General features: G+C 40.1%; 2 protein-coding genes across 2 annotated transcripts; both read right to left on the bottom strand.

Annotated features, from left to right (window-relative positions):
- Positions 1-2320, bottom strand: LOC120318878. The gene is made up of 2 exons (XM_039367018.1): positions 1685-2320; positions 1-307 (listed from the first exon to the last, which is right to left on the bottom strand). Exons 1-2 carry the CDS (start codon positions 2199-2201, stop codon positions 150-152), a joined length of 675 nt encoding a protein of 224 aa, XP_039222952.1. The 5' UTR covers positions 2202-2320; the 3' UTR covers positions 1-149.
- PROB1 (proline rich basic protein 1) lies at positions 1685-27310 on the bottom strand. The gene is given in 7 exon segments (XM_039367017.1): positions 1685-2149; positions 8488-8591; positions 9217-9360; positions 11607-11740; positions 14119-18138; positions 22080-23192; positions 23195-27310. Coding segments are annotated over 2 exon segments (4407 nt in total). The 5' UTR covers positions 27170-27310; the 3' UTR covers positions 1685-2149; positions 8488-8591; positions 9217-9360; positions 11607-11740; positions 14119-18138; positions 22080-22760.
- Positions 27311-27496: the final 186 nt, after the last annotated feature.

Below are 27496 nucleotides of genomic sequence, written 5' to 3' on the forward strand. Positions count from 1 at the left end.
TGCGTTGTTTGGCGACCCCCGTGAAATGGTCGTTCGACCCCAAATGGGGTCCCGATCCACAGGTTGAGAACCACTGGTTTAATGGTATGAAAGAGAGGGTTTAATCATGGATCCATGGATTTGGCTGGTTAGTACACCCTTCCAAGTCACTACCGCCACAGACTATAAAAACAAGTTATACCTTCATAGAGCATGTTCTCTTTTCTCATTCCCTTTTCCATATCCAGCATGATCTGTTCCTCATCCTGCACGATCTGTTCTTCATCCCACATAATCTTTTGACCTTTTTTGATCCTGTGACTTTTTTCTGAAAAATATCATCAGTCTAACTGTGGTTGGTTCATTCATAAAGAAGAGAAATCCTTGCAGCCATTTATCTGCCATTGTATGTGTATCTACCATTCACAGTACAATCCCAAGTAAGGGAGTATAAGGAATTTAAAAATAGGTTTGCTATGCAAGATGCATTCAGGCAATGTATTGCTATGTGGTATCCTCCTATGTTTGGAACTGCTTGCTTCAAATTATCAAGAAAGAAACAAATATTTTATACTAACATCTGAGAGATTACTGTTATGCCTAATTAGTGTTTGCTGTAGTCAATTTAAATATGGTTTATATATAACTCAACAGAATTCATGCAGCCCAGGAAGGCTGGGGTATATTTCATTGAATTAGTTCTTGAATGTATCATGCTGTATTTTTACCATTTTAGGAAGTAGTACCGTATATTCTGGCGTATAAGATGACTGGGCATATAAGACGACCCCCAACTTTTGAGAAGATTTTCAGGGTTTAGAAAGTCGTCTTATACGCCGGAAAATACGGTACAATATTGAATTTCTGTTTATAGATGAGCACAATAGGAGCTCTATTTCTTTGCTGCTAGAAAGCGAGTGTTGCCCACCACTGCTTCCCTAATGCTTCCTGAACTCAGCTGGTATTTTTTTCCCCATATATTTTATTGATTTTTTAAAACATAAATCACTTAATAGTTGGTAAACAGTGTGTTTGCTGAGTTTACATTTGTAAAGAAAAATTTTAAAATTTAAATGGGATTTTTGAATGCTTTGTCCTGCTGGCTGTGGAATTCTGGGAGTTGAAGTCCACATGCCTTAAAATTGTCAAGGTTGAGAAACACTGTGTTAGTGCTTATTTCTGTAAAAAAAAAATAGGGCTGGCCACTAGGGGGCAGATTGGTTTTAAATTCAGAGAACAGCTACCCGGCGTATAAGACGACTCCGACTTTTGAGAAGATTTTCAGGGTTTAGAAAGTCGTCTTACACGCCGGAAAATACGGTATATCCCATGTGTTTTACAAGTGAGGATTTACAACAAAGTGCCGTATTATGTTGGTGGCCTGTAATAGGAGTAGAGCAAGATTCCATATACACTGAACTGAGAAAAAAAAAAGAATTTCTCCTAATGTCTTCAGCCTTTCATCCACCCATTTTGCACTATGGCAGCTCAGTGTTCACATAAGAATATTCTTAGAATCCCAAAATCGAGTTCTATTCCCTTCCCACTCATAGAAATTCCTTGGTTGACTTTGAGTCAGTCATTCAACCAAGCCTACTTCATAGGGTTGCTTCTGAATGGATAAAATGAAGAGAGCCCCCCCCTCCTCCTCCCCCTTCCCTTTCTCCTCTAAAACAAACCTAAACTTAAGAAATGGAATCAGTACCTTGACTTTCCAGTTTTCTATCAGACTTGCTCAGTTCTAAGTATATGGTGGCAACTTTCTCTGGACCTTTCATCTCTTTAGCAATCAGCTGTTTACTGAAGACTTCATAGTTATAATGAGAAATGAATGGCTTTTTAGGGACAGGTTTCTGGATTACAGAACGGAGAGGAGAGGTTACCATAGTCACACCGCTCACCACAAAATCTGGTGATAACTGAAATGGATACTCTCTCGCTGTAGGAAGCTGTAACCGAATAGGGATACGACGGTTTTGCATTGGGAAACTAGGGGGACCAGTCAAATGGACAGGGATAACAAAGTTCCTCTTAACAGGGCCTGGAACCTGGACACCAACATCATCATCTGGAAAGCACAAAGAAATGGGTTGGCTCTTTTCAGGCTGAGGAGGCTGGCTGTCGACATCTCCAAGCACTTTTTCGGGCTCTTTCTCTTTTTCACCAGCACCTGTTTTGTAGAAACAAATATGACAGATGACAAAAATAAAACAATGCAACATCAGAATTACGACACCTGTAAACTGAATGTATATTTGCTATGTATCTATAAACTTTATAACTAAAATAAAAAATGTATTGTTTAGGCATGAATTATGTAGAACAAAACTGCTGGCTCCGCTCATTATATCCACCTATACATATTCTCACACCAGCATCCAGTAAAAAATGATAAAGAACAGCCCATTGGCAATTGTTCCTGAAGCAGAAGTAATGGGGCAGTACAGGAAGTCCTCAACTTATAACCATTTGTTTAGTGACCCTTCAATGTTACAACAGCAGTGAAACAAGTGACTTATGGTCATTTTTTATACTTACGACCATTGCACTATCACCATGGTCACATGATCAAAATTCGGCCGCTTGGCAACTGGTTCATATTTATGATGGTTGCAGTGTTCTGGGGATCACGTGATCACTTTTTGTGGCTTTCTGACAAGCGAAGTCAACGGGGAAGCCAGATTCACTTAAGAACCAGGTTACTAACTTAACAACTGCAAGGATCCACTTAACAACTATTTATAATTTGTGTTCATCAGTTTCAGAATTGCATCACACTGCATCACAAAAATATCCACTCCCGGCTCTGATGTGGGTTGAAACATTCCTGAAACCAGGATGGTGGTGAATCAGTACACTGTAAATACCTCCCCCTCCCCTTATGTTGCCTTGCATGGTAGACTCTAGATTAGAGATTTTAGCCTGAAGAGAATAATGTGAAGAGGTTGAGGGTAAAACTGGGCTTTGTTGATCTTCTGGCATGTTAACCAAACAGTACCAACTTTGTTGTTTGTAGGAAATGTTCTACATTTCTTTTCTTTTTTAAAAAAAAGTTTTTTATTTGTAATATACTAAAACAAAAATGGACAAGCGTGACATTCCAGAATAAGTTTTCCTAACAGTTTGTTTCTCATGGTACAAAAACATAATACATCATTCTTAACCTCTATATAAGCCTCATCCTTCTATATAATACAATTAAATAAACAATTATATGTACAGTTAGATATATATTTCAATCCTATCATTAACTTGAGATCCGAGCAGTCCTTCTTAATTCATACCAACGGTAAAATTTGTCCCAGATTTTGAAGTATTCGAGTTCTGTCTTGTCCTTCATAATCATTGTAAGCCTGTCCATCTCAGCACATGAAAGGATTTTATACAGGATCTCTTCTTCCATTGGAATTCCTTTATTCCTCCAATTTTGGAAATGTTCTACATTTCTAAAAGTGTGATGATCCAATGACCCCTGGGGTCCCCCAAGACTCTTTGAGAGGCTCACAAAATCAAAATTATTTGCCAGATATTGAAGACATTTGCAAAAATGTAAAACAGTGTCATATCTGTTAAAATAAATTATTTCATGAAAAGTATTTTATTTATCTTGATGTATAATGGATTTAATATTGTTATTTTTACACAATTCAATAAACAAATATTCTACAAATGTATCAATTTCAAATTTTAATCTGGAAAATATTGATACATTTAATTATTTATTAAATTTATTTGCCGCCCATCTTCCCATCTGGGTGGCTTACAACATTAAAATGATAAAATTATAAAAATGTAAATATTAACAATAATAAAACAATGAAACAATAAAAACAACAGCAAAAGTACAGCATTATGATTAAAAGATGGGTGAGACTAGATATAAATCATTCAAGCAAAATCTCTTTGGGGGGTCCTCCATAATTTTTAAAAGAAGGAAAGGGTCATGAGAAAAAAAGTTAAAAAACACTGCTCTTCATTTACTTTACAAGCTTTTCCTGTAAAGGGCCAGGTCCCACCCTTCTTCTACCTCCACAGCCACAGCTGGCAGATCTGTGTATAAACCAGGTTTTTGGTCTTTAGCAAATATTTGAAATGGATAAGTATGAGAAAAAAACTGTTGCATGTTTATTGATTTAGAGAAAGTTTATAATACAATTATTTATGAAATTCTATTTATGAAATTTATTTTCCACCCATCTCATATCCAACGATTTTCATTATGAAACTTAATAAATCAAATAAGTATGCAATGTTTCATCCCGGTATTGGTGTGATAAGAGTGGTATAATGTATATGGAAATAAAGCGTGCATGAGAATAAATTGAACACTTAGTGAAAGATTCAACAGAGACAAGGATGTATGGAGTTCGCTTGGTCATTTAATTTATTCATAAATAAATGTATGATTGTGATGATGTCAGAGATATATAGTTTGAGGATGTGAATATATGTATGTTTTTAGATAATGCTACCTTATTTACCACAAACACAAAGCCTTGCAGAGAATGTTAGAAAATATGATACAAAGAGCAGATGGATTCAAAAATTAATTATGAGAGACAAGACCATTGAGTTAAACATGGAAAATGATGACAACTTATAGATAAATATCTATGGAGAGTCTCAGTCATCCAGGTCATAGTTATCCCAAACATACTTTTTCACGAGGCAGCTAGACTTTCTTGTTTCTCTTTGAAGACATTTCACTTCTCATCCAAGAAGCTTCTTCACGTCTGATTGGATGGCGGGGAATGGAAGGATTTATACTCCTTGCAGAGAGGCTGGTCATTTGCAGTCTTTTAGAGAGTCGTTGATGCCACCTGGAGGTTTATCTGTGTCCTCAGGGTCACCTAAGTGATGCTAATGGGTGTGGAGCCTTCTTGGAACTATTGAAAGGATTGTGTTGTAGACCGGAGATAGATGATGTCATATCCCTCCCCCTCTGTTGAGAGAGGGCTATTCAGTTTGACATAGATGGCCTCTTTGATCCGTCTTTCAAACCAGCGGTCCTCTCTGTCCAAAATGTGGACTCATGAAAAAGCATCTTTGGGACTACAGATATATGGTGAAAAAGTAGAGAAAGATGATCATATAACTCAGCAGAATGTTTACTAAGAAGAGAGAATAAATGGATATATTAGAAAATCTGGAAATGCTAGTTGTTAAGTCCTCTCAGTAATGGCGAATGATGAAGACACATCTTACAAGGAACAACTCTTTATTTCATTTCCAGCCAAAACTCCAACAATGAGCAAAGGCACGCAGGCCTCCTTTTATACACCCAGATCCCCGGACACAATGGCGGCAACGAACAGGCGCTTTTCCCACCTTGTGCATGCACGCAAAGCCGGCGCCACTCAGTCTGGTCCCGGGCAGCTTCTGCAAGGTCCGGGACCATTGCAACATCCCGAGCTTGCATTTGCAGGCTCAGGACACAACACCCCTCCCCCCTAGATTGAATCATTCCTGACATCTTCAACATTCTTCTTTGGGAAGAGTGTCATACTGCCTCACAGTCAACATGGAAAGGAATGCCTGAGGTTGACTCCACCCACAAGCTCTTCCCCATTGTTTTGGTGAATAGATATACCCGAAATCATAAATAAAACAAAATAACAATGTTAGTCAATGACTTTAACAGCATTACCCCCGGAACTGGACAGCAACTTCACAAAATCTGAAAGATATTTGGGTGGGCACTTGGCCCTTTGTGACCTCCTCGGACCGGTTTGCTTGGTCCCCTTTCTCGCCCACCAGACTGGGTGAGCCAAAATGTTGCTGTCCACTTGCCCCAGGTGAACCTGGTGCTGATGCCTGACCTACCTGCTCCCATGCCAGGCTCCACGTTTGCAAATTGTGCAGCCCTGTAACCTGGATTCCCAGAGCCTCGAACCAATCAAGTCCTATAAGACTCGTGCGTTCACCCCCAACAACCAACACTTCTAAGGGAACTTCAAAATCCTTGTACTGTACCTTAAGGATGGCCTCCCCCTTAACACACAACTTAGAATTCTGAAAGTCTGTAAGTATTACATTGGATGGCCTGAGTTTAACTCGAAGGCCACTGCTGCTGCAAATTTTCCTGAATGTGTTGAGGGAAATTATGGAGAGAGCAGACCCAGTGTCCAACTCCATGGATAAAGGAACTCCTTGCAACCTTACTTAAAGGACAGTTTCTTCTTTAGGGGTTTATGTGTGCCTGTCCTTAAAATACTTCTGCGCGTTGCACAGAAAGCCACCCTGTTTTGGCTGGGGACCCTGGTACCTGTCAGATGCAATTCTTCACGTGGTTGTGCCTTCTGACGACCCAAACAGACATATGCGATGTGGCCTTTCCTGCCACATGCTCTGCAAATGGCGGGACGGAACCTGCAGTCAGCTCATTTGTGGTGTCCTCCGCACCCGAAGCATTGAAGAGCTGTTGGGGCCTTTTCTGTGCATTCCTTCTGTCTCCTTCTGGCTGCCTGGTGAAGCTTATCCACCTCTTCTTCAGGATCTTCCTCCGAATCTTCTCGCACGTTCTCCTGGTGGATGGTGACTGTCTCTGGAGAGCTTCTGGTGGGCCGCAGATTCTTTATTGCCCTGCCTGCTGCTTCCTCTGCTGTAACCTCTCACAGAGCATCTTGGAAAGAGACATCTTCTTTAGCAAAGATCTTCTGCTGTAAATCTCTGTTCCTTAAACCACATACAAAACGATCGCGCAGCCTTTCTTCCAAGTCTTTAAACTCACACGGTCTGGCTGCTCACCTCAAGGCCACAATAAATTCCTTAGCAGATTCACCTGCCCTCTGGTCCCTTTGTTCAAACGTGTGCCTCCAAGCAATGATGGACAACTTAGGCTGGAAATGCTCTTTCAGAAGTTTCTTTAAGTCAGTATATGTTACTGACTCCAGGGAAGCAGGGGCCACCAGATTTTCTGCAATCTCAAAGGCTTCGTGTCCATAGACACACAACAGGGTTGCAGCCTTCAAACCATCTTCTCTGATCTGGTTTACCCTGAAGTAATTCTCCACCCTCGCAATGTAGAACTCCCATCTCTCTGGATGTGAGACATCAAACTCGGATAAACGGCCGATCTTTGCCATCCTAAATTTCCACTTCACCACTCGCTTCTCTTAGGGAATGGGTCTTTCAGCCGAACTCACCTTCCAGCGACGCTGTACTGGCAGGCTGGGACGCTGACTTTAACACCATCTTCCCTCTTCAGGACTTCTATAGGTGAGGCTTTAAAGCTTCCTCTTGTTTAGCTTGTAAAGAATCCCACCTTCATCGCCAATGTTAAGTCCTCTCAGTAATGGCGAATGATGAAGACACATCTTACAAGGAACAACTCTTTATTTCGTTTCCAGCCAAAACTCCAACAATGAGCAAAGGCACGCAGGCCTCCTTTTATACACCCAGATCCCCGGACACAATGGCGGCAACGAACAGGCACTTTTCCCACTTTGCGCATGCGCGTAAAGCTGGCGCCACTCAGTCTGGTCCCGGGCAGCTTATGCAAGGCCCGGGACCATTGCAACGTCCCGAGCCTGCATTTGCAGGCTCGGGACACAACATCAGTAAAAAAGGAGTAGATAGTATGTGATTAGTTGCAAGGAAGGAGTTTTTGTTGAACAATGTGAAAATGGCGATGTGTACAAATGTAATCTACTTTATTACATGGAAGTCAGAGCAGGATATGTCAAGAGAGACCTAAAAATAAGTTGAATGCAATGGGAACGGGGCACATAGGACGTGCATGTTGGTAAGAGGCTGTACAACCAAGAATGAATATGGGATGAATTAAAAATAGAAGGACCAGTCTCAAAATATTATGTTTGTGATAGTATAATGAATGGGGATTGAATTCTAAGTCAAATACAGTATATGCCAAAAGGGGAAGACAAGAAAAAAAAAAGTTGATGGATGGGTGGTGTTGATCAGATTTCAAGAAGAAAATTTACAGAATAGAATTCAGTATCTAAAGCAATGTATGGATCCAGCAGAAGCAAGAATGATTTGTAAGCCTGGAAAGAAATAGACAGATTCAGAATGCTGTCAGTCAAAACTAGATTAAATTCTGTTTCTGTTTTTTTTAACTTTCCCCCTTTAATTTCTTTGGCATATTAAGGCCTTTCTGCAAAAAACTGCTTACACTGAAAGAGAATGGAGTGTTGAGGAAAAATCCTGACTGTGCTCACTACAAACGAGATTTTCTTTTAAGGAAACCATGAGAAGTGGTGGGATTCAGCCGGTTCGCACCACTTCGGCAGAACCAGTAGCTAATTTTTTGTTGCCCAGGCCCAGAATGGACTTCTGGAAGCGGCATCCACACAAAGAACCGGTTGTTCACATATTTGAATCTCACCACTGCCACTGAGTCATAAATCATCATCTACTTATCATAGCACAGGGTCAGCCAGAGTCAACACAGTGTGCCCACACCTGAGTTATACATCAGCTTTTGGGAAAGCAATACAATAAAGAGTAATGCTATACGTAGGTAAACCTTGAACAAAACTACCTTACCTTTAGTGCATTTTTTCTTTGGAATATATGGTTCAGGTTCCATCTTTGGAGACAAAGGTCTCCGGAGCAACTGAAGCTGAGACATGGTCTTACGTTTGTTAAATCTGTAGTATGTCAAGAGATAATATAGCAATAAAGAAAATTTAAAAATAAATCAAAATAACTAACAATCTGAAAGAACATTAAAGGAAGCACCAAAGAGATAGAAAATTATAAACAAATAAAACTTCCAATTAAAAAAAAATGTTAAACAAATTGCTTGGAAAAAAACTTTCTCCTTGGTCCTTTATTAAAAAAATAATCAGACAACAAATGTCAAGACTCCATTGCTGGAAATCAAAGTAATTACAACTTCATTTCCTTCTTCCCCTTCCCCTTTCCTTTCCCCTTCTCCTTCCTTCCTTCCTTCCTTCCTTCCTTCCTTCCTTCCTTCCTTCCTTCCTTCCTTCCTTCCTTCCTTCCTTCCTTCCTTTCTTCCTTGAGGCAAACATATACCTGCATGTGAAGGAATCCTCCAGTAACTTCATTCCTCTTGTTTTGAACCTCTGTATGTATTTCCCAGTTATATTTGTCCAACCCATTTGATCTACTTCTCTAGGTCTGCTACAGCAGTAAACCAAGATCATGCAGCAGAAATACTGCAAGCTCCCTAAAATCACCCAAGTATACAAATCATTGAAATAAATAAATGAAATGACTATTTTAAAAGGCAGCTGAGAATGTGTTTACTGTATTTTTTGAAGAAGGTCTTGAAACAGTTAGGCTTCTCGCATGGATAGGTTCCACTAGGCAGCCCTGAAATAACTCAATGGGAAGCTGTCAGATCTTTCAGAAGAAGGGGAGGCACCCATGTTTCCACTGATGAATTTCTGTCTTTAGGGAAAGAGAAAGAGAAAGAGAGAGAGAGAGATTTTCGAGTTCGGTTTGTCTGATCTAGACGCCCTCACCAGCCATTGCTTACATAGGCTCTGCTCTGTATTCATTCAGGACATATAATAGTAATGATAATAATAATGATGATGATGATGATGCCAATGGTGTTCAAGTGGTGCTCAAGTTGTGCAATCCCAAAACAACTTGAGCACACTTGAACACCATTGGCATTAACAAATTTGCCATTAGTCAATTGCAAAAGGCGGCCTTACTAGGAACTGCTTCCATCCTGCGATGATACCTGTAATACCATCAAACATCCACATCTGCCTATCCCAGGTCCTGGGTAAGGACTCGATAGGTAGACAAAATGCCAAATCCAGTCTGAACATCTGGCTGACTATGCAATGATCCATCATAATAATAATAATAATAATAATAATAATAATAATAATAATAATAAAAAAGTTGGAAGGGACCTTGGAGGTCATCTAGTCCAACCCCCTGCTCAGGCAGGAAAGCCTATACCATTTCGGACAAATGGCTGTCCAGTCTCTTCTTAAAAACTTCCAGTGTTGCATCCTTCCATTTGCATCCATTCTTTTTCCACATTTTAGCTCTGACAAACATGGACAAAATAGCTCTTGGTTTTCTCTATTTAAAAGCATGGGACCCAGACATACTCTTTTTTGTGCTTGCAAATCAGTTTTTAATTCTTGGCAACTGCCTGGACAAGTCTTTGCAATTTTTTCAGCAAGTCTTTTCAGAAGCCATTGCTGTTATCTTCTTCCTAGAGCTAAGAGAGAATAACTGGCTTTGTGCCTAAGGCAGGACTAGAACTCATGACCTTTCCAGTCTTTATTTATATGATAGTTATCCTGCTACAGACTGTTGATCCCTTACAAATATTATAAAAACTTCATATTTATTTTCCTTATTTATTCTTTGACACAAATATTTATAGCATTCATTTCAATTCGAAACCTTGAAATATCTAAAACATTTCTTTGAACTTTTCCTCACTTTACTTTCATTCCAATACATTACTTTTACTTTTGCTTATTTTTCCCAGAGTTCCTGGTTTAACCCTTTTGCTGCTTTGGAAAGAAATTAATAACTCCTAGAGCTACTATGTTCTACAGAAAAAAAACGCTAACAAGTCTTATTCTAGAAAGATTACCTACATTTTATATACAGTAACTTGCTCCAAGTTCTAATTGTCAGGGATTTGCAACTACCGGTATTGCTACAGTAGTCTGCATTAACTGAAGACCATTAGGTTTTATAAAAGGTCTAAGTTAGTGATGGTGAATTTATGATACTTGTCTCCAAGCTGACATGCCACAATATTTTGGGTGACAAAGTAGTGTTTACCAACAACAACTGTTCTAGACACCATGCCCTATTCTCATACAATTTTTGGATGCTGCAGAGATTGCACTTGAATATGGTGTGCTCACCGCTGGGCTTCACACAAGAATGGGGCATGCTATTACACAGTTTTCAGAAGCTGTGGAAGAGCATTCTCCAAAGCTGTTTTAAGAACAAGGGCCTTGTGCAATCTGGAGCAGCTTCGAGTAGGCTACAGGGGCCTGTCAACAGAGAAAACACTGTCCGAAGGTAAGTGACACATGGCAGATCCTGGGAATCATTGGACTTTGAAGGCAATCTTGCCGTTCCTCAAAGCTTGCACACTTTGGGGGAAATGGCCTGAGGCAGCCTTTTTGATAGCAGTTGTGACACTAGGACTGAAGCTGAAGCTGGCCAAGGTTTCTACTTCAAGCCCAGCCTTGGCATTGCCACTGTGTGCTACCGTTCACAGGGTGGCCTAGATGGGAGAAGAGAGAAAGTTATTCCTATTTTGTTCAGGTGTGGAAGTGTAACACACCAGCAGAGTCAAATTAGGCAGTTTCCAAATTTTTGACATGCCGAGGCCAAAAGCTTTGCCTCACTGGCTTAAGTGCAGGAAAGTGATCAGAAAGGCAAAACAGGAATTTAGCCTCTGAATGGGCAGGGAATCTCCAAGTGCCAAAGGGCAGGCTGATGGTTCGGCCCCTTCAAAGTAATATAGATTACTATCAAAAAAGAGCAGGGAGAACTTTTACCTAAAATTATGTAGCTGTTAACAACTGTATCTACATGCAAATAGGCACATCCATCAGTAAGTTTCATATAGACCTTGAAAGTTGATTCAGATCTATGTCATGTTTTATATTAGTATTCCTCTCAGCCTTGAAATCTCTTACCCCAGAAGGTCTGATTAAACAAAACTTCCTGGAGACAATTTTATCCCATTTCTGTAGAAGAAACACTAAGATGTAACTCTCAAACTGTGAATATAAATTCCTCTTGTCATCTGCCAGCTGTCTATTCAGAATGCCTGTAAAGATCAGAAGCACCTGTTAAAAAGGATCAAAATGTTTATTTCAGCTTTATTCAGGTTGCTTCTAAACAGTTTTCTTTCATCAGGTGGTGGATCACAGAGACACAAAAGCCTTTTGCAATGCTGACATCCGAAATTAGTTGTGGAAAAGAAAGTGTTTTTCAGTCCCATGTGATTTAACTCTTTTAGCTCTTCTCAAGAAATGGAGGAAATAATGGTGTGCCATGTTGTCTAGTGAATTCTTACCTTCCAATTGTATGCTGGGAGCCATGCTATGCTGCACTGGCAAGGTGTACCTAACATTCTGGGAGACAAAGGAACAATATGACGGAAGGATCTTTGTGATTGGCTAAGGGAATAAATGACCATTCCATTCTACAAAGAATCAGAAGGGAAGTATCCATATACTCGGTATTCACACACTGTAGATCTCTTGCAGCCCAGAAATTGAGGATTGTGGGCCATCCAAGTTCTTAAGAGGTGTCTATGGAGATTCTCAGTCATCCAAGCCATGGTGGTCCTAAAGGTGCTTTTTCAAAAGGCAATTGAAATTTATTTGTTTTTTCTTTGAAGATGTTTTGCTTCTCATCCATGAAGCTTCTTCATTTCTGACTGAATGGTGGGGAATCTTACTGAATTCCCCACCACCATGAAGTAGTTTCTTGGATGAGAAGCAAAAAGTCTTCAAAAAAAGAACAAAGAAAATCCAGTTGCCTTTTGAAAAAGCACCTTTGGATTAAGAGGAAGTGTATAAATTATTGTATAAATAGAAAAATGAGATAAATGTGGGCTGCCAACTGCTCTTTAAAGCTATTCAGTAGTTAATCTAGGACATGTAGTGGGTGAGGCTATAAATATGGAACATCCCTACAATTCTGGAGTTGTCCCCAAATCTGCTCCATTAGGGATAATGATATGGATTCAAGAACTGTAATTTATAAGCTGTTGGTTTATGGCTCTGCCTGGTGGGAAAATCTAGCTAAATGGGTTTTTTTTCCTCAAAAACGTGGTTAAAGAAACCATGACCTATGATTTGTGAATGCAGTTTATAAGTGAAGGGGCTCTTCCACATAATCTGCTAGCTAGCAATGCTTTAACAATTCCATTGAAGTGCCTTCAATGGACAATGTCACCCTCAGCTTATCCTTTTGTGGTGTAGAGGCAGCTACAATTCTGCTTTTCTACTCTGCTTCAAAACTGGTGTTTTCCAACTTATGCCAGTACAAAACCAGGCTTGTGGTTTCCGCAGTTTAATTTGATCTTAGCCACATTTTACATTTTACATTCCTCTTGGTTGCTGTATGGAGCTGCTGGCATGCCTCGCTTTCCTCTAGTCTAGTGAGTGGTTGCTGCCCTGCATGGCCATGTTATGTCTCTAAGAAAAAGAACACAGACATATAAATTCTGCATCCTCTGTCCTCTATGAGGTAGGTCTCAAATATATTATATGGATTATTTATATATTTCCAATAAATTTACTCAGTTTGCTAGTTCTTATCCATTTGTGCAGCTGGTGTGTCAAATAGGCAACATATGATCAAAAGCTTTACTTCTTTTCTATCAGTGAAACTTAAAAAATAGCAGGTTTATTGGTGGACCAATGAACAGTAGATGTTCTCCTTCTTCTCCCCACTCTTCTTTTGTAACTGGCTCTGTCAATCATCCCTTTAGCCCAAATAACTAGAAGAAAGGTAAAATTATGGTTCTTCTCTTCACCTACCAGTGAACGCTCTTCATGGAAAGCTGTTAGGTAGGAATGGTCATCAACAGAGGGGCATCATATAAAAAGTCTACCCATGAAAAACTCAGTGGACTTCCAGGACTGGAACTGGCTTACCCAGCATTTCAGTAAACACACATGTTGTAGCCTTCTAATTTAGATCAGATTCTTACAACATACTAAGCCATGAAACCTGTCTGACCATATTTACATAAATAATGACCTTAAGCAAAAGATACCCATTATGCCAAGCATAATGTACTAGATCTTAGTAAATAGGGTGAAAAATGTTTTTTCTGTTTTTTTAACTTGAGAGTCAAAACAGGTGTGCATTTGATATAGCCTAGTTCAGGGGTAGGCAACCTTGGCTCTTTTATGACTCATGGACCAACTCCCAAAATTCCTGAGCCAGCCATGCTGAGGGGAAAGGGAGAGGTTTCCAAGCTGAGCCATGCTGGCTCAGGAATTCTGGGAGTTGAAGTCCACGAGTCATCAAAGAGCCAAGGTTGCCTACTCCTGGCCTACTTGATATGCTCCACAAGACTGATAAAGAAATGTATAATACTTCTGGCAATAACTCTTTACTTATATAAAGACTTTATTATTAACTTACAATATTCATTTTAGTTTTAAAATGTTACACCTGGTTACATACCTGGTGTATTTTTATCTCATGACCATTATTAAGGATAAATAGTAAATTGTAGAAACTTAAAAAATGTTATAAACATCGCATGATGTCAGTATTGCAAGAATTTCTCTTTACATGTCACAGATAGGTCATCCTTCCAGACATTGAGCTTGTTCAAGTATATCCCAGTACTGTAAAACAACCAACAGTTACTCAGCCATGGGGTATTTAAGAAGAACCATTTTTTCATTAGAAGTTATCATTAAAAGCCCTCCAAGCAAAACATATACAGTAAATACTACAAAATGTTTCTAAGGTAATCTCTTACATTCACTCCACCAAGTACAGACTTTATTCAAAAACTAATTTAGAGGTTCTGTTTGTGTTTTAATCATTAAGAAAGTATTTTGCACCACAATTTAAGTATGAATATAACATTTACAGTAAGGAAAGCGCAAAGCCGGTTCATCATACTGGAGCCACACCCACCCGATTGCCGGCAACGGCGAAAAAGCTCCGATATGTTGCGCGACGTCATGTGACGTCGCGAGTTTGACATGTCTGGATTACGGTATTTTATGCTTTTGTGGCTCAGTGTCCAACTGAGATGCATCAAATGAATCTTTTTTGGGCAAATGCATTGTGCAGATTGGTCTCAGAGATTGTGAGAAAGGACTCTTATCAGTTTACACGCTGCAAAAAATAACAGTTCTATACAGGTATTCACCTGCTCTTCAAAGTAACCTACTTTGGCTTTGTGCTGTTCCCAACATCCTTTCGTGCCTGGCTGCCAATATAAGGTAATATGGTGTATGAAATATGAGGGTGTTGTTGTTTGTCTGCCAGTGGAGCTTACACAGTGAGACTCCTATGTGCTGATGGGTTTCGCATAAAACTCCCTTTCCTAGTCTTTTGCAAAATATTGTTCTTAAAACACATAGGGGGTGGGGGAGTCCAGCGGTGCCTGGGTTCTTGATTAAGTTTTCTCTGTTACTGTCATGAACCTACCTAAAATTCCCCTTTCATATTAAATTAAAAATAGAAGAACTTTTCAGGATTTTCAGGATTCAGATGTTTTATTTTCAATACGGATTCTCTCTGGTTCTCACTCATCTTCCCCCCTCCCCTTTCTTCTACACAATGTATTACATTCACTTGACTCTCCTTCTACAGAAGGGTTCCACAGGCACAACAAGCAAGATAATACCCTTTACTTCTATGTGGTTGGAAAACAGACCACATCTTTCTTCATCTTGTTTGATGGCCAAACATAAAAACTCGTATCTCCTCTATCTTCCTCTTGCAGAATTTGTAAGCCATAATTCATAGTGATGGTTGTTCTCCTACAAAGAATGCTTATCGTCAAATGACTTTTGGTACCTCCTAGATCAATGTTTTTCAAACTTGTTAACTTTAGAATGAAAGTTAACTTCAACTTTAATTCTTCAACACCCAGAATTCTCCAGTCAGCAATCGTGCCAAGAAAATGAAAGGACTGGTCCAGACCAGGAGTCAACACTGACTTGAAGACACCAAAAGAGAGAGAGAGAGAAAGATGGAGATGTACACTCATTAATTTAAAATTGAGCATTTGAAGCTAGCATTATTGCACAAGCCTCGGGGTAGGAGTATTATGAGAATACAAGTAGTCCTCAACTTACAACAACAATGGAGCCCAAAATTTATGTTGCTAAACAAGATACTTAAGTGAATTCTGTCCCATTTTACAACCTTTCTTGCCATAGTTGTTAAATGAATCACTGCAGTTAAGTTGGTAACATGGTTATTAAGTGAATCTGGCTTCCCCTTTCACTTTGCTTGTCAGAAGTTTGAAAAAGGTGAAAGCTGTAGAAATAGCGTTTAGATTTATGTACTGCTTCATAGTGCTTTACAGCCCTCTCTAAGCGGTTTCCAAAATTAGCATATTGACTCCACAATTTGGCTCCTCATTTCGTCGACTCAGAAAGATGGAAAGCTGAGTCAACCTTGAACCCACCTTGAGCCTGTCAGGATTGAACTTCAGGCAGTGGGCAGAGTTAGCCTGCAATACTGCACTCTAACCACTACGCCACTATGGACCTGATCACATGACCCCAGGACACTGCAACTGTCATAAATACATATCAATTGTCATGCATATAAATTTTGATCATGTGGCCATGAGGATATTGCAACAGTCATTAGTCTGAGAAATGGTCATTAATTCACTTTTTCAGTGCTATTGTAACTTTGAACAGTCACTAAATGAATGGTTTTAAGTTGAGGACTACCTGTATAGCAGGAAGGGTGTCATCTCACTCTGTTGATGAATCTATAGTTCAGTCTGTAGGCTTCAAAAGTCATTCTCCAGCTATTTCACCTTTTCCCATTTGAGATACTTTTGTGGGGTAAAGAAAAAATTTGGGAGAAAGAATAGGAAAACATACAACTGGCTAACAACATCTAAAGTAGACCTTTCATCTAAAACTGCTCAATTAACCTCAATCTCCTTACTAGTAATCCCTCTTTGTTTTCAAAGGATTCCCTATCCCATCTTCTTCCTTATCCAAATTAACTGTTTTGTTTTCCACCTGCATTTCTTTTTTTTTTAACATCAGAAAAGAAAGTCAGCTCAGCAACAAAGAAACAAAACATAAGTTTTTATGTTGTTTCCAGTCTAAGGAAATAAGATTTATGATTGTTCTATATAATCTGATTGTAGCATAACAAATTCTTATGGGCTTGTTATTTTATTAAGTTGTCTGTAAGTTTAAGATGATTTACAGCTTGAGGTATTAGTCTACAAAACATACACTAAGCCTCTGAAAGTTATTACTGTTTAAATAAAAAGTATTGAAGGATCTCAGAGATTACTCAGAGATATAGTTTAATATCACATAATGCAATATAGAAAAGAGAGCCTTTGCTCAACTGGAGCACATAGTTTGTATGCAGAAGATCCAAGGCTGAATCTTCATCTAGAGATGAGGGAGAAAAAAAATCAGCTTGAAGCTCTGATGAGGTGCTACCAATTTGTGTCAATTACACTATGCTAAGCTAGATCATTATATACAGCAGCTTTTCTAGAAAAGAAAGACTAAGCAGATAGAATTGTTGCTTAACCATGTGGACAGTATCAAACTTTGTACTGGCTTAGTAGTGAATTACATACTTCCACACATTTAGGTTAGACTTAGCAGGAGACATGACTCATCTACATTAGAATCTTTATCAGAGACAAGAATGAAGCTTCAAACACAACAGTGCAGGGGTCTCCAAACTTGGTCCTTTTATGACTTGGTGCCTGGCTGAGGAATTCTGGGAGTTGAAGTCCAGAAGTCATAAAAGGACCAAGTTTGAAGACCCCTGCAACAGTGCACAGAAGTGCAAAAAAGTCAGTGCGCTTTGAAGTGCAAAGAAGTTGGAGACTTTATAATGAAGTTCCAGAATCTAGGCTTCTTCATCTCAACCATCTAAATTAACTGAAACCTGGCAGGCTGCTTGATGTCTAAGGGAAGTGGCTGAGATATGATTACATAAAAGCTGTTGGTTCCTGCCTCACTACAAACCAATTCAGTTGTACAAATAGTGATTAAAAGATGTACTCAGAGATGTCAAATGAAGCAGAGGCAGTGATGGACCCAAATGTAAGTTTCAGTTGCTTCGAGAATCCTCTTATTTATAAACTAAATTGCCTTCTCTCTTCGAACAAGGCCAAAAGAAACGTCTTCCTCTTGGTTTAGAATATAGAAAAAGATTCACCATCATATTGGACCAGAGTAATAGTAAATTAATGTAACCTAACAAGAAATTATGCTACAAGCAATAGCTACGGTATCACCAATTTTTTTTTACAAGTACATGAACATTTGAGAACTGAGGTGTGAGCAGGCTTCAGGACAGCTGAACAAGATCAAACTCTGACATATTACTTGTACCGACTTGCTTATGACAACCAGATGCCAAAGATATTCTCTCTCATTGGAGAAGTAGCTTAATGTTTCAATTACTGCACAGAAGAAAATTTCCCTTTCCAGCAGTGATGTGATCCATGGGTAGCCTGATCTGCTCAGAAACAGATAGAGAGGAGAAAAAAGAAAGATTGATAGTTAATAATTAAGGAAAGACTTTAGGTCTGCAGCTAACTAGGAACACATTCACACCACAGTGTTTCTACCAACTCGAAACAAACTGCATTTTTCTTCATTTCCCCTTATCTGAAATGCAGAGAGCCGCATGAGCAAATCACTGCGATCCTTCCAGCCAACCAGTAGAAAAGTAGAACCCCTCCTCTCCACTACTTTTGCTGGAGCAGCAAAGATTCTTGCACTCTCCACATTATTCTAAAAAAAAAAAAAAGATGTAAAATAAATTGCCAGTGCTCATCCCAGCATATATTGTGTGCAATTTTCTAGGCATCTGCGAAACGTCTGAACAGTTTCTGTAAAAGGATAGCTGCAAAACCAACAAGGCACTGCTTCTTTAAAAAAAAAAATCTTTGGCCATCTGATTGTGAAAGAATAGCATGCTGACAACTGTGCAACCATGTGTTGTTGTTTTCTTAGTAATACTATAGTCGACCCATTACTGTGGTATGAGGCTGACTAGTTTGAAGTTCAGTGTGTTCTGCAAACACAACCAATAAACGCTCATGACCTTGAACTAGTCTAACAGAGACACTGCTCTGATTGAATTTATCAGATTTCTCAGTGCCTGAATCGTTTTGCCAGTTTAGTGGATTCCAGATCAAAGCTTGTGGTCAGGGATGATGGGAGTTCTAGATGCACATCTTAGAGACCAAGCTTGGAGAAATCTGGTCAGAACAGTTTGCATAACTATGCAAAGCATCACATTCTGAGCATTTCTGCCTGTTGTCCCTTTAGAAGTTACAAAGCAATGACACAGGCTGGGCCTCCCTTTCCGCCAACTGGCAGAAAAACTAAAAGAAAACAAAATCCTCTCTGGTCTATCTTAGTTCCTGTGTCAGTCAATGGATGGGTAAAAACTGGCAGGATCTTCATAGTGCAGACAGAAAACATTAACCCCTTCCTGTGCTCAGTCAATGGGACAGACAACATCAGTGCTCAGTTCAGTTTTGGCAAAGGATGTGGTACGAATGATTTGCTATGATTTGCCAATCACATTTTACAGCATCCATGCAAAGATAGGCAAACAGAGAAAAGAGTCATAATTTCAGCTATATATATATATATATATATATATATATATATATATATATATATATATGATCATAAATGGAAAAATAATGTTATTTAGATCACTTATGCCCATTTACAAAATACAAAATAGAATATAGCTAGTAAGAGCCTCATTTAGAAGTTTCCCTTTGAGCTGGAGAAAGCTGCCTCTTAAGATTAGGGCTGGGCTGAGAAAAATCTTACAGTTGCAAAGCAGACTAAAGATGAAATCAATTTGCCGGAAAAATAAGAAGCTATATTTTTGTCATATACATTAATAGAGAAATTCTTGAATACTTAGATGGCTACACTGGGGTCCATACAGGATGCTAAGCCAAAATAACACACACACACAAACACACTAAGGTTTGTGTGTAAGTTCTGTCCTCCCTTGAAAAGTGTCCTCCTACATGTCCTCCTTTTCGATATTTGGAGACTAATCTGCAGGGCTTTTTTTTCTCATAGAACGCTCAGAATGGTGTTCTGGCACCTTTTTTTGATGGGTTTTTTTTCAACTTTTGCATGAGCTGTGCTACTCCCACTATTGGCTTTCAAAAGCCAGTAGGAATTGCTGCTGAGCACGCCAAAACACCCGGCTGGCAAACTTTGCATGTGCAAGTTGTCTGTATTATTGTTGCAATGAATAAAATGTTTCTTTTATTTACAATATTTTTTCTTCAATTTATTTGTGTCCTCCTTTTCATTGTAAAAAAGTTGGTCACCTTACATACACACACACACACACACACACACACAGAGAGAGAGAGAGAGAGAGATAACTTAGATGTTGTATGAGTCCTTACATTATGGTTTGTAAAACTTGTTTTATTGCCTAATATATTGAATGAATATGTTTGATAAACTATTATTGCATAGTCATAGCGTATCATGAAGGCGTCAACCCATTTTTAAAAGGAATCAAAACAGAAGCACTTTTTTCAGTGATGCCACACTTTATAGAGAGAAAGCAACACTGAATGAAACTATGTTTCCAAAACGACAGGGATCAAATATGCTTACCAACTTTCTAGATTTTATCTAGACAATTGTGGGGGAAAAATAGAATTTAGGATTCCAAATCAAAAGAATGAGCTAGAGGTTATATTTGTAAATGTTGTAGTTGATTCTCTCCCCTCATCTTCATCCTTACTATTTTATTTGATTCTGGCAGGATTTGGGTGTCTTTAAAAGCTTTACAATTTCAGAAACATTACATATCCCTTATCACCGACATGTTTCTGCCCATCATATAACTATGTATATAGCTATACATTTCTATGAAGGAAAACAAAGGCAGAATCATCAGCAAAGGGTAACTAGTAAAGATTATATCATTGTGGGGGTTTTGTGGCTCACATTAGGCATTAAATGGAAGGGTATAATTAATGGGGCTTGGGAAGCCTAAAGCAGGAGTAGAGGACTGAGGTTTCTTTCAAATGACAGATACTGGGGAAATGTCTTGCAAAGTTTCTCTTATTACAGTTTTATGATGAGAAAAGCTAACCTCGTGGAAGTCTGGCTTCTATGTCATTATACCAAAAAGCTGAGAATTACAATAACTTAGGAACAAAAGGCAGCAAAAAAGGGAGACAGTGATTTTTGTCCCAGAGCCAGTAAAGGAACTTATCATGAGCTTCTTATTCTAGTTTGGCATCCTAGCCTTCGATAGAATGGATCAAAGTAATAGGCAGCAACAACAGGTTGGCTTTACTTCCACTTTTCATTGGCAACAGTATTGTGCTTTTTGAAAGCAGTTGTTATTGGTGCTACTGAGATAGGCTGACAAGGTGAAGAGGGGCTATTCTCTAGTAATCCATAGACAGGCTAGATGGCCTTTAATCGGAGAGCTATCAGAGCTGGTCTGAAAACTCTGGATGATCATAAGATTGCAGCAAAGAGGGTTTTATTTATTTATTTATTTATTTATTTATGAGACTTATATACCGCTTTAAGTGCAAGCACTCTCTAAGCGGTGTACACCAGTAAGCAATGTATATATATATTTACATTGCCCCCAACAATCTGGGTCCTCCTTTTACCTACCCCGGAAGGATGGAAGGCTGAGTCAACCTTGAGCCGGTGAGATTTGAACCGCTGACCTGCTGAACACAGTCAGCTAAAGTGGCCTGCAGTACTGCACTCTAACTGCTGCGCCACCACGGCTCTTTATGTGTCTCTTTGCTGACATCTATAGACCAGAAGTGATAACCTTCCTTAACCTCCTTATTCCCAGAGGTTTCACAACATCTGGTAATCAAACAGTGATATGGTAGGTTCATAATGCTGTAGAAATGGAGATATGAACTGTACATGTGCAATTTTTTTTTTCCTACATAATTATTAAAGGAGCAAGCATTTTGCCTTGTGCTCGGTTATCCTGTGTTAGGCATCTTTCTCAGATATCTGCATGGAAGCATATGAATGTATCATTTATGTACATTGGCTTCATAAGCTATAACTTGCTTTTAAATTATGTTAAGGCAAAACCAAACCATGATGTGTGAAGTCAGATATTTACCTGCTCGGTTAATCACACAATAAACAGACTCTCTCCTGTCTATTGGCAAGGATTAGTCTCCCTTCTGGTATACTAATACTGGCATTTGTAACTTAGGCCTTCAGTACTAGCCATGAGGAGGTCTCATGTATTATGATGTCATCGTAAAAATGACACACATTTCTTAACTGGTATCATTTGTGTGATATCTTTGCACATGTGATGTCACACGTGATGCCTTTTGTCATCTCCCTACAAATACCCCCCCCCCCTTTTTTTTTTTTTTTTACTATTTCTATTGTGCTACTTACCAAGGGTGAAGTCACCAGATCTGTCTTTCTCATACAGAGCTCTGGCAAAGATGAAGCTCAGGGGAGGATCCATGCCTTCTCTCAGGTGGTCCAATCCAGATGGTCTTGCGGTCCTCATAACAAAGCTTTACTAATTGACTGAACTCTAACGGCCAAAGTGGAATACCGGTCAGAAACAATGATGTCTGTAACTATTGGTAATTTGTCCGTGATATTCATAAAATTGACTGAATGAACATTTAATTTCTACAGAAGAGTCAAAGGTTGTGAACAACTGGATTCCTCAGGAGCAGGATCAACATTAGAATACTACACTGTTATAACATACTTCAAGAAGCAAACTGAGAGTTGTAAATGAAAACCTTGCAGGCTAATCCTGGTCCTTCTGTTGGAAAAGCCAAAACTCCCATTGGGTTCAGTCAGCACCAGAATGTGGCCTATTATTGACAAAATACATTTATCAAGGAAGTGAAGTGTGTGTAATGCGGCATGGTTTCGCATTACTTCTTGAATTCTTCAGAACCAACAAATTAATAAACTGAACAAAAGGCAACCAACTTTCCTGCCACATTCTTTTCCAAGAGTCAGGCAAAGAGATTTGGCTTGACATTTAGGAGAAGGAGGAGAAAGAGGATCGGGAAAAACCCCAGTTTTTGGAAGAAATGTTTGTTTCATTGCATATCACATCCTAGGCAAAGGAGCAGAACTTGTAGAAGGAGAATATAAAGCTTGGCTAGGATTGGGACTCGAATTCATCCCAGTGGGAATATAATATAAACTTTCCATATAGTTGCCATCAGGAGCTGAAGGAGCTTCATGCTTTGCAAAATGGTTAAAACCATCACTAAAGTTTGCATTTTCTTTAACAGGCAGTTGGTCTTGGAGATCCAGAGGGCCAGGTGGTGCAGGTGGAGGGGGGAAACCTGGACACCCAGAATATGACATGTAAGGTTGACCATAAATTCCTGGATTCATGACCATTGATGGAAAAGGTGGCTGGTAAAGTCCACTGTGTGACGGCAGAGGAGTTGGTGGTATTAACACTTCAATGTATTGCCCTGTCTCTGGGTCATAAAGCATCTTCAACTGAGGTTGCCTTGGGGATTCTACATACCGTAATAGCATTTTCCACTCTCGGGATCAACCAGCATTTTTCGATGTGCCTGTAGAGGGGCAGCAAAATGTCTTGTTGGGCTTGGAGCACTTTTACCCAAAGGTGAAACTCTTTCATTTCTTCTTGTGAAACTGGGGGACTCTTCATGTCTTAGGGGAAGTTGTTCAAGGCTTGGGGCACTGTATAGAAAATTATCAGAGGGAGTTTTCCTCTCCATTTGTTTTGATGGGAAAAATTCATTGCTCATTTTATTTCCAGATAGGTCTACTCCTGGCTGGAAAGAAATGTTGGAGGTGAATGAAGTGTTATCCATGTGCAAAGGTGGCAACTGCTTAGGGTCTGGCTCAGATGGATGTGTTTTCACAGGAATAGTTAAGTAATTTGTGTTGTCAGCTTGGGTGGTAGAAAAATACTGTTCATTTGTGGCCTGATGGCTGTTATTAAAATAATCACATCCAGAGTCCTGGACCTTTTCACCAGAGGATTTTGGGGTAAACATTGAATTTGACACAAGCTTGATTCCTTCCATATACTCTCTTGCTGTTAATGGGTTATCTGAAATTATACTTTCTGAATGTATTCTGTGGTGGCTGTCTAAGGGTTTTCTGTCTTCCAATGCTGTTGTTTCATATAGTCTATCAACGTATTGATTATTTGTCGGAGTTTGCATCTGCAAGTTTGGAGTATTTATGCCTGGAGCTCGGGTAGCATGTAAGTGCCTATAGTTTACACAGGATGGCAGAGAGTCGGAAAATATATTTTCTTCTTTAGAAAGGACAGAATAACCTTTACCATCTTTGGGACCTACCGAGAGGGTTTCACAGGATCGATGTTTCTGATAGGACGATTCAGCTTCTTGTACTTTGCAAGGGTCCAGCATACGACTTCTGGTTGAACAATTATTCTCCCTCATTGAGATTTCCTGGACGTAGGCAGACGGTGGAATCACAATGATCTCAGATGAAGCAACAGCTTTATTTTCCCTTAAGAGGCTGTGATTAAACTGGGCCCGGGTTTTTTTGTTTGTCCTATCATCGACCGTAGAATAACCCACACAGGGGAAATAATCAGTTGCTGTTGTGTGTGGTGGCTTGGAGATAGAACTGTTCACTTTAATATTAAGCTGAGATTCTTTCTTGGTGGGTGTGGAAGCAGGTCTGACATTTAACTCACTCCTCTCACAAAGTACTAGTTTCTTTTCGATAAGGGGCTGAAATTCTTTATTTCTGACAGCTAACTTCTTGGACTGAATTGTAGCAATATGCATCCCAGAGTCACCTATTGCTGAGCATTTGTTTGATATTATGGGATGAAAATTGTCACTGGACTCCTTCGTACTGGCCTCCTGGAGAGAAAGTGTTGACATATCCAAGCCCTCGGTTTGATCTTGCTTTTTCTCCTGCATGTGACTTCCTGCCGGTATATAGTCTTTCCTACATATTGAGGTGCAGTGTATGAAGAGAGGAGAGATGGCAGTGGATTCCTTTGGAAACCCAGTTAAGTTGTCGTTTTCGTTTTTTTCTGCACAAGAACTCTGGTCAGCACTGGAATCATCGGTGGGTTTAAAGCCAAGGTTGTAAGTCTCTTTCACTATTTTTCTAACGTCTCTGGATTGATGTGTCCTTACATTCCCTTTGTTTGGCATATGACTTCTTCCCTCAGTGAAAGATGCTTTAGGACAATTGAGTCTGCTAGGGTTGTGGAATTTGCCAGAAGCTGGAACAATGATTGAGGACAGTTTCATGCTCTGAAATGTAGGCATCCTCTTGTTGGTGAAACCTCTGTCCCAAGACGTGGGCCTGAAGGCATTGGGAACACTGTGCTTATTCTTCATCTGTGGGATGAGTTTCATTTCTTTAGTTTTGGATATGAAAGTGTTCCTAGAGGTATCTTTGGGCACTGCAAGGCTGGAAGGAAAGGTATCGTCTTTTGAATACAGGACCTTCTTTTGCTGGATAGCTCGCTGCTTCAGATTTGGCCATGGCTTTTGTGACTTTGCAAATTTGGGAGCCAGAGGCAAGGTTTTGGGGTCATCCTGCATGGCCTCAAACACAGCTCGGGCTCTCCAATATTCCTGTCTTTCCCCAGAGGCCTGTTTCCCGACGTTGCTCGATTCTAGCACATTCACCCCATCTTCGGCCAAGACGGGGAGTCTATTCAAGGGAGTGTCTTCTTGGTACTTCATTCTCTCATTCAGCTCATTAAATGTATTCTTTAGCTTGTAGACATTCTCTCTCAGCTGCTTGTTAAGCACAACTCCCTTGGTTGGCCTTAAGGCATTTCTGCTGTCCTCACTGATAGCAATAGATGCAGACCGCTCACTGGGGGTGGACTGGCTCTGCACATCCTCAGTTGAGAAACTGCAATCAGATTTGGACAAAGAACTTGACTTGCCTTCTATGCTATCCCCCTGGAGATCGGTACTGATGGAGGAAGGGACTGAGGAGGGTGAGCTGTCTTGGATGGACACTTGTTCCATTTTAATCCTTTGCTCATATTGCAATTTTTTAGCTAAGACATTTTTCACCAGATCTGAAGCCAGCCTAGTCTTGCTATAAGCATTGCCTAGAGAAGCTGCTTTTAGAAACTGCTTATAATTTATCCGAAACTCATCACTAATATTTCTCCCCTTTGCAGAGGGGTCTTTCCTTGGCTGTGTGAATGACTGCACGGACGCAGGCTCCCCGGGAGGACAAAAGCCTGTCTCCTTCTTGTCCTTCCGTCTCAACTGGATCTGGCGTTTGGGCACCATTCTCTTTTTTGACAGGCTTTTTTTGCCATCTGCATTCTCTTGTCTGAGATCAATGCACTCAAAATGTTCCTTCCCCAGGACCCCACTGAGCAATTCTGTTTCTGGGGCTTTGCCTGGCGGTGGGAATGGCCTGTTTCCTTTGCTGTGGCCAACCACCATTGTTTTCCTCGGATCACTGCACGCCGGCCACCTGTTCATTCCATTCCAGTCTTCTGGCACGGAATTGGACAGGCTGGATGACGTCCCATTACTAGAACTATACATATCTAGGTAACTGCCTTGAGGACACGAGAGGCTCCGGAAAGACCCGGCGGTCAGCTTTTCCACTTCGTTATCAGCCTCCTCGGAATCACTCAAAACACTTGAATTTTCAACAAAATATCTGGGGCATGCCGATTGGCTACTTACAGGACCGTGAGGTCGACTGCCAAGGCTGCTCTTCTTCAGCTTGCGAGCACTGGGCAACATTTCCTTGGATTTATCAGCACTGAATTGTGCAGGATGATCCAAGTATTTAGATCCGCTGCTGTCTCCTGGCTGCAGCCTTGGAGTGACTAGACCCATTCCTCTACCGCATACTGGATCTGAGCTATTATTAGCTTTGATTGACACTTGAACCTGTTGGCTTTCCTTACCACTGGAACAGAGTTTGTCTCTCCAGTTTTGATCTTTTATAGCACTGGGGAGTTCTGCCTGCAGGCTCTGCACTCTTGCCCCTTGGACTGGCACTGAGCCTCCTAAAGTCTTGCTCTTATTTGGGGGGAAATGAACCTGAATGTCTCCAGAAGTTGCCGAAGAACCATTTCCTTTCTCTTGGTAAGAGTTGCTGAAATCATTCAAAGTCTTGTGGGGTTGTCTGGCAGCGGCTGTGGGGAGTCTGCTTTTGCGAGCAAGTTTTGTCTGATCTGCAGAGAGGATCAACAATGCTTGTTCATATTCCGCGTCACAGTAAGTGCATGGCATGATTCGATCCCCTCCAGCTTCCTCCAAGTATTCAATGCAGTCCTTAAAACTCTCGGCCTCTTCTGAGCTCGGTGCTGAACGATAAGAGCTAGAGGTGTCGGAGGTGCAATTGCCAGAAACATGGCTCTCTTCTTTCTCCAGGGCTGAATGGACTCTGCCGCTGTAGTTGCTAAGCTTTTCTTCATTCAGTCCCTCAGGCTGGAAAGAAAATGGGCTCTTACTTGTCAAAGAGGAGAACATCTTTGGTGCTGTGGAGACCATATGAGTCTGCAATGAGACAATAGGAGACTGGATCCTTTTTTCATCCTGAGTGCAGCTGGGACTCTTCCCACTCAAGCCTGAGAACTTGATCTTCTAAATCTAATTGAAGCCCAGGTCCCACCTCCACTCCCCCTGTCTTTAATCCTGTCATGAGAAGAAAGGCCAAATCCTTGCTTGGGTCACGTGGCTTTTCAAACCGTGCTGAGAAAATAGAAACACGTAGACGTGCAAGCACACACATATAAACAGCGTGCTATAAAAACAGCATACCAACTGAAATATCAGCGCTACAATCTGATTGCTTAGGAGAGAGAGAGAGAGAGAGAG

Source organism: Crotalus tigris, unplaced genomic scaffold (assembly GCF_016545835.1).
Source record: "Crotalus tigris isolate CLP2741 ecotype Arizona unplaced genomic scaffold, ASM1654583v1 scf7180000020523.1239640, whole genome shotgun sequence".
In the NCBI taxonomy this organism is placed as follows: domain Eukaryota; kingdom Metazoa; phylum Chordata; class Lepidosauria; order Squamata; family Viperidae; genus Crotalus; species Crotalus tigris.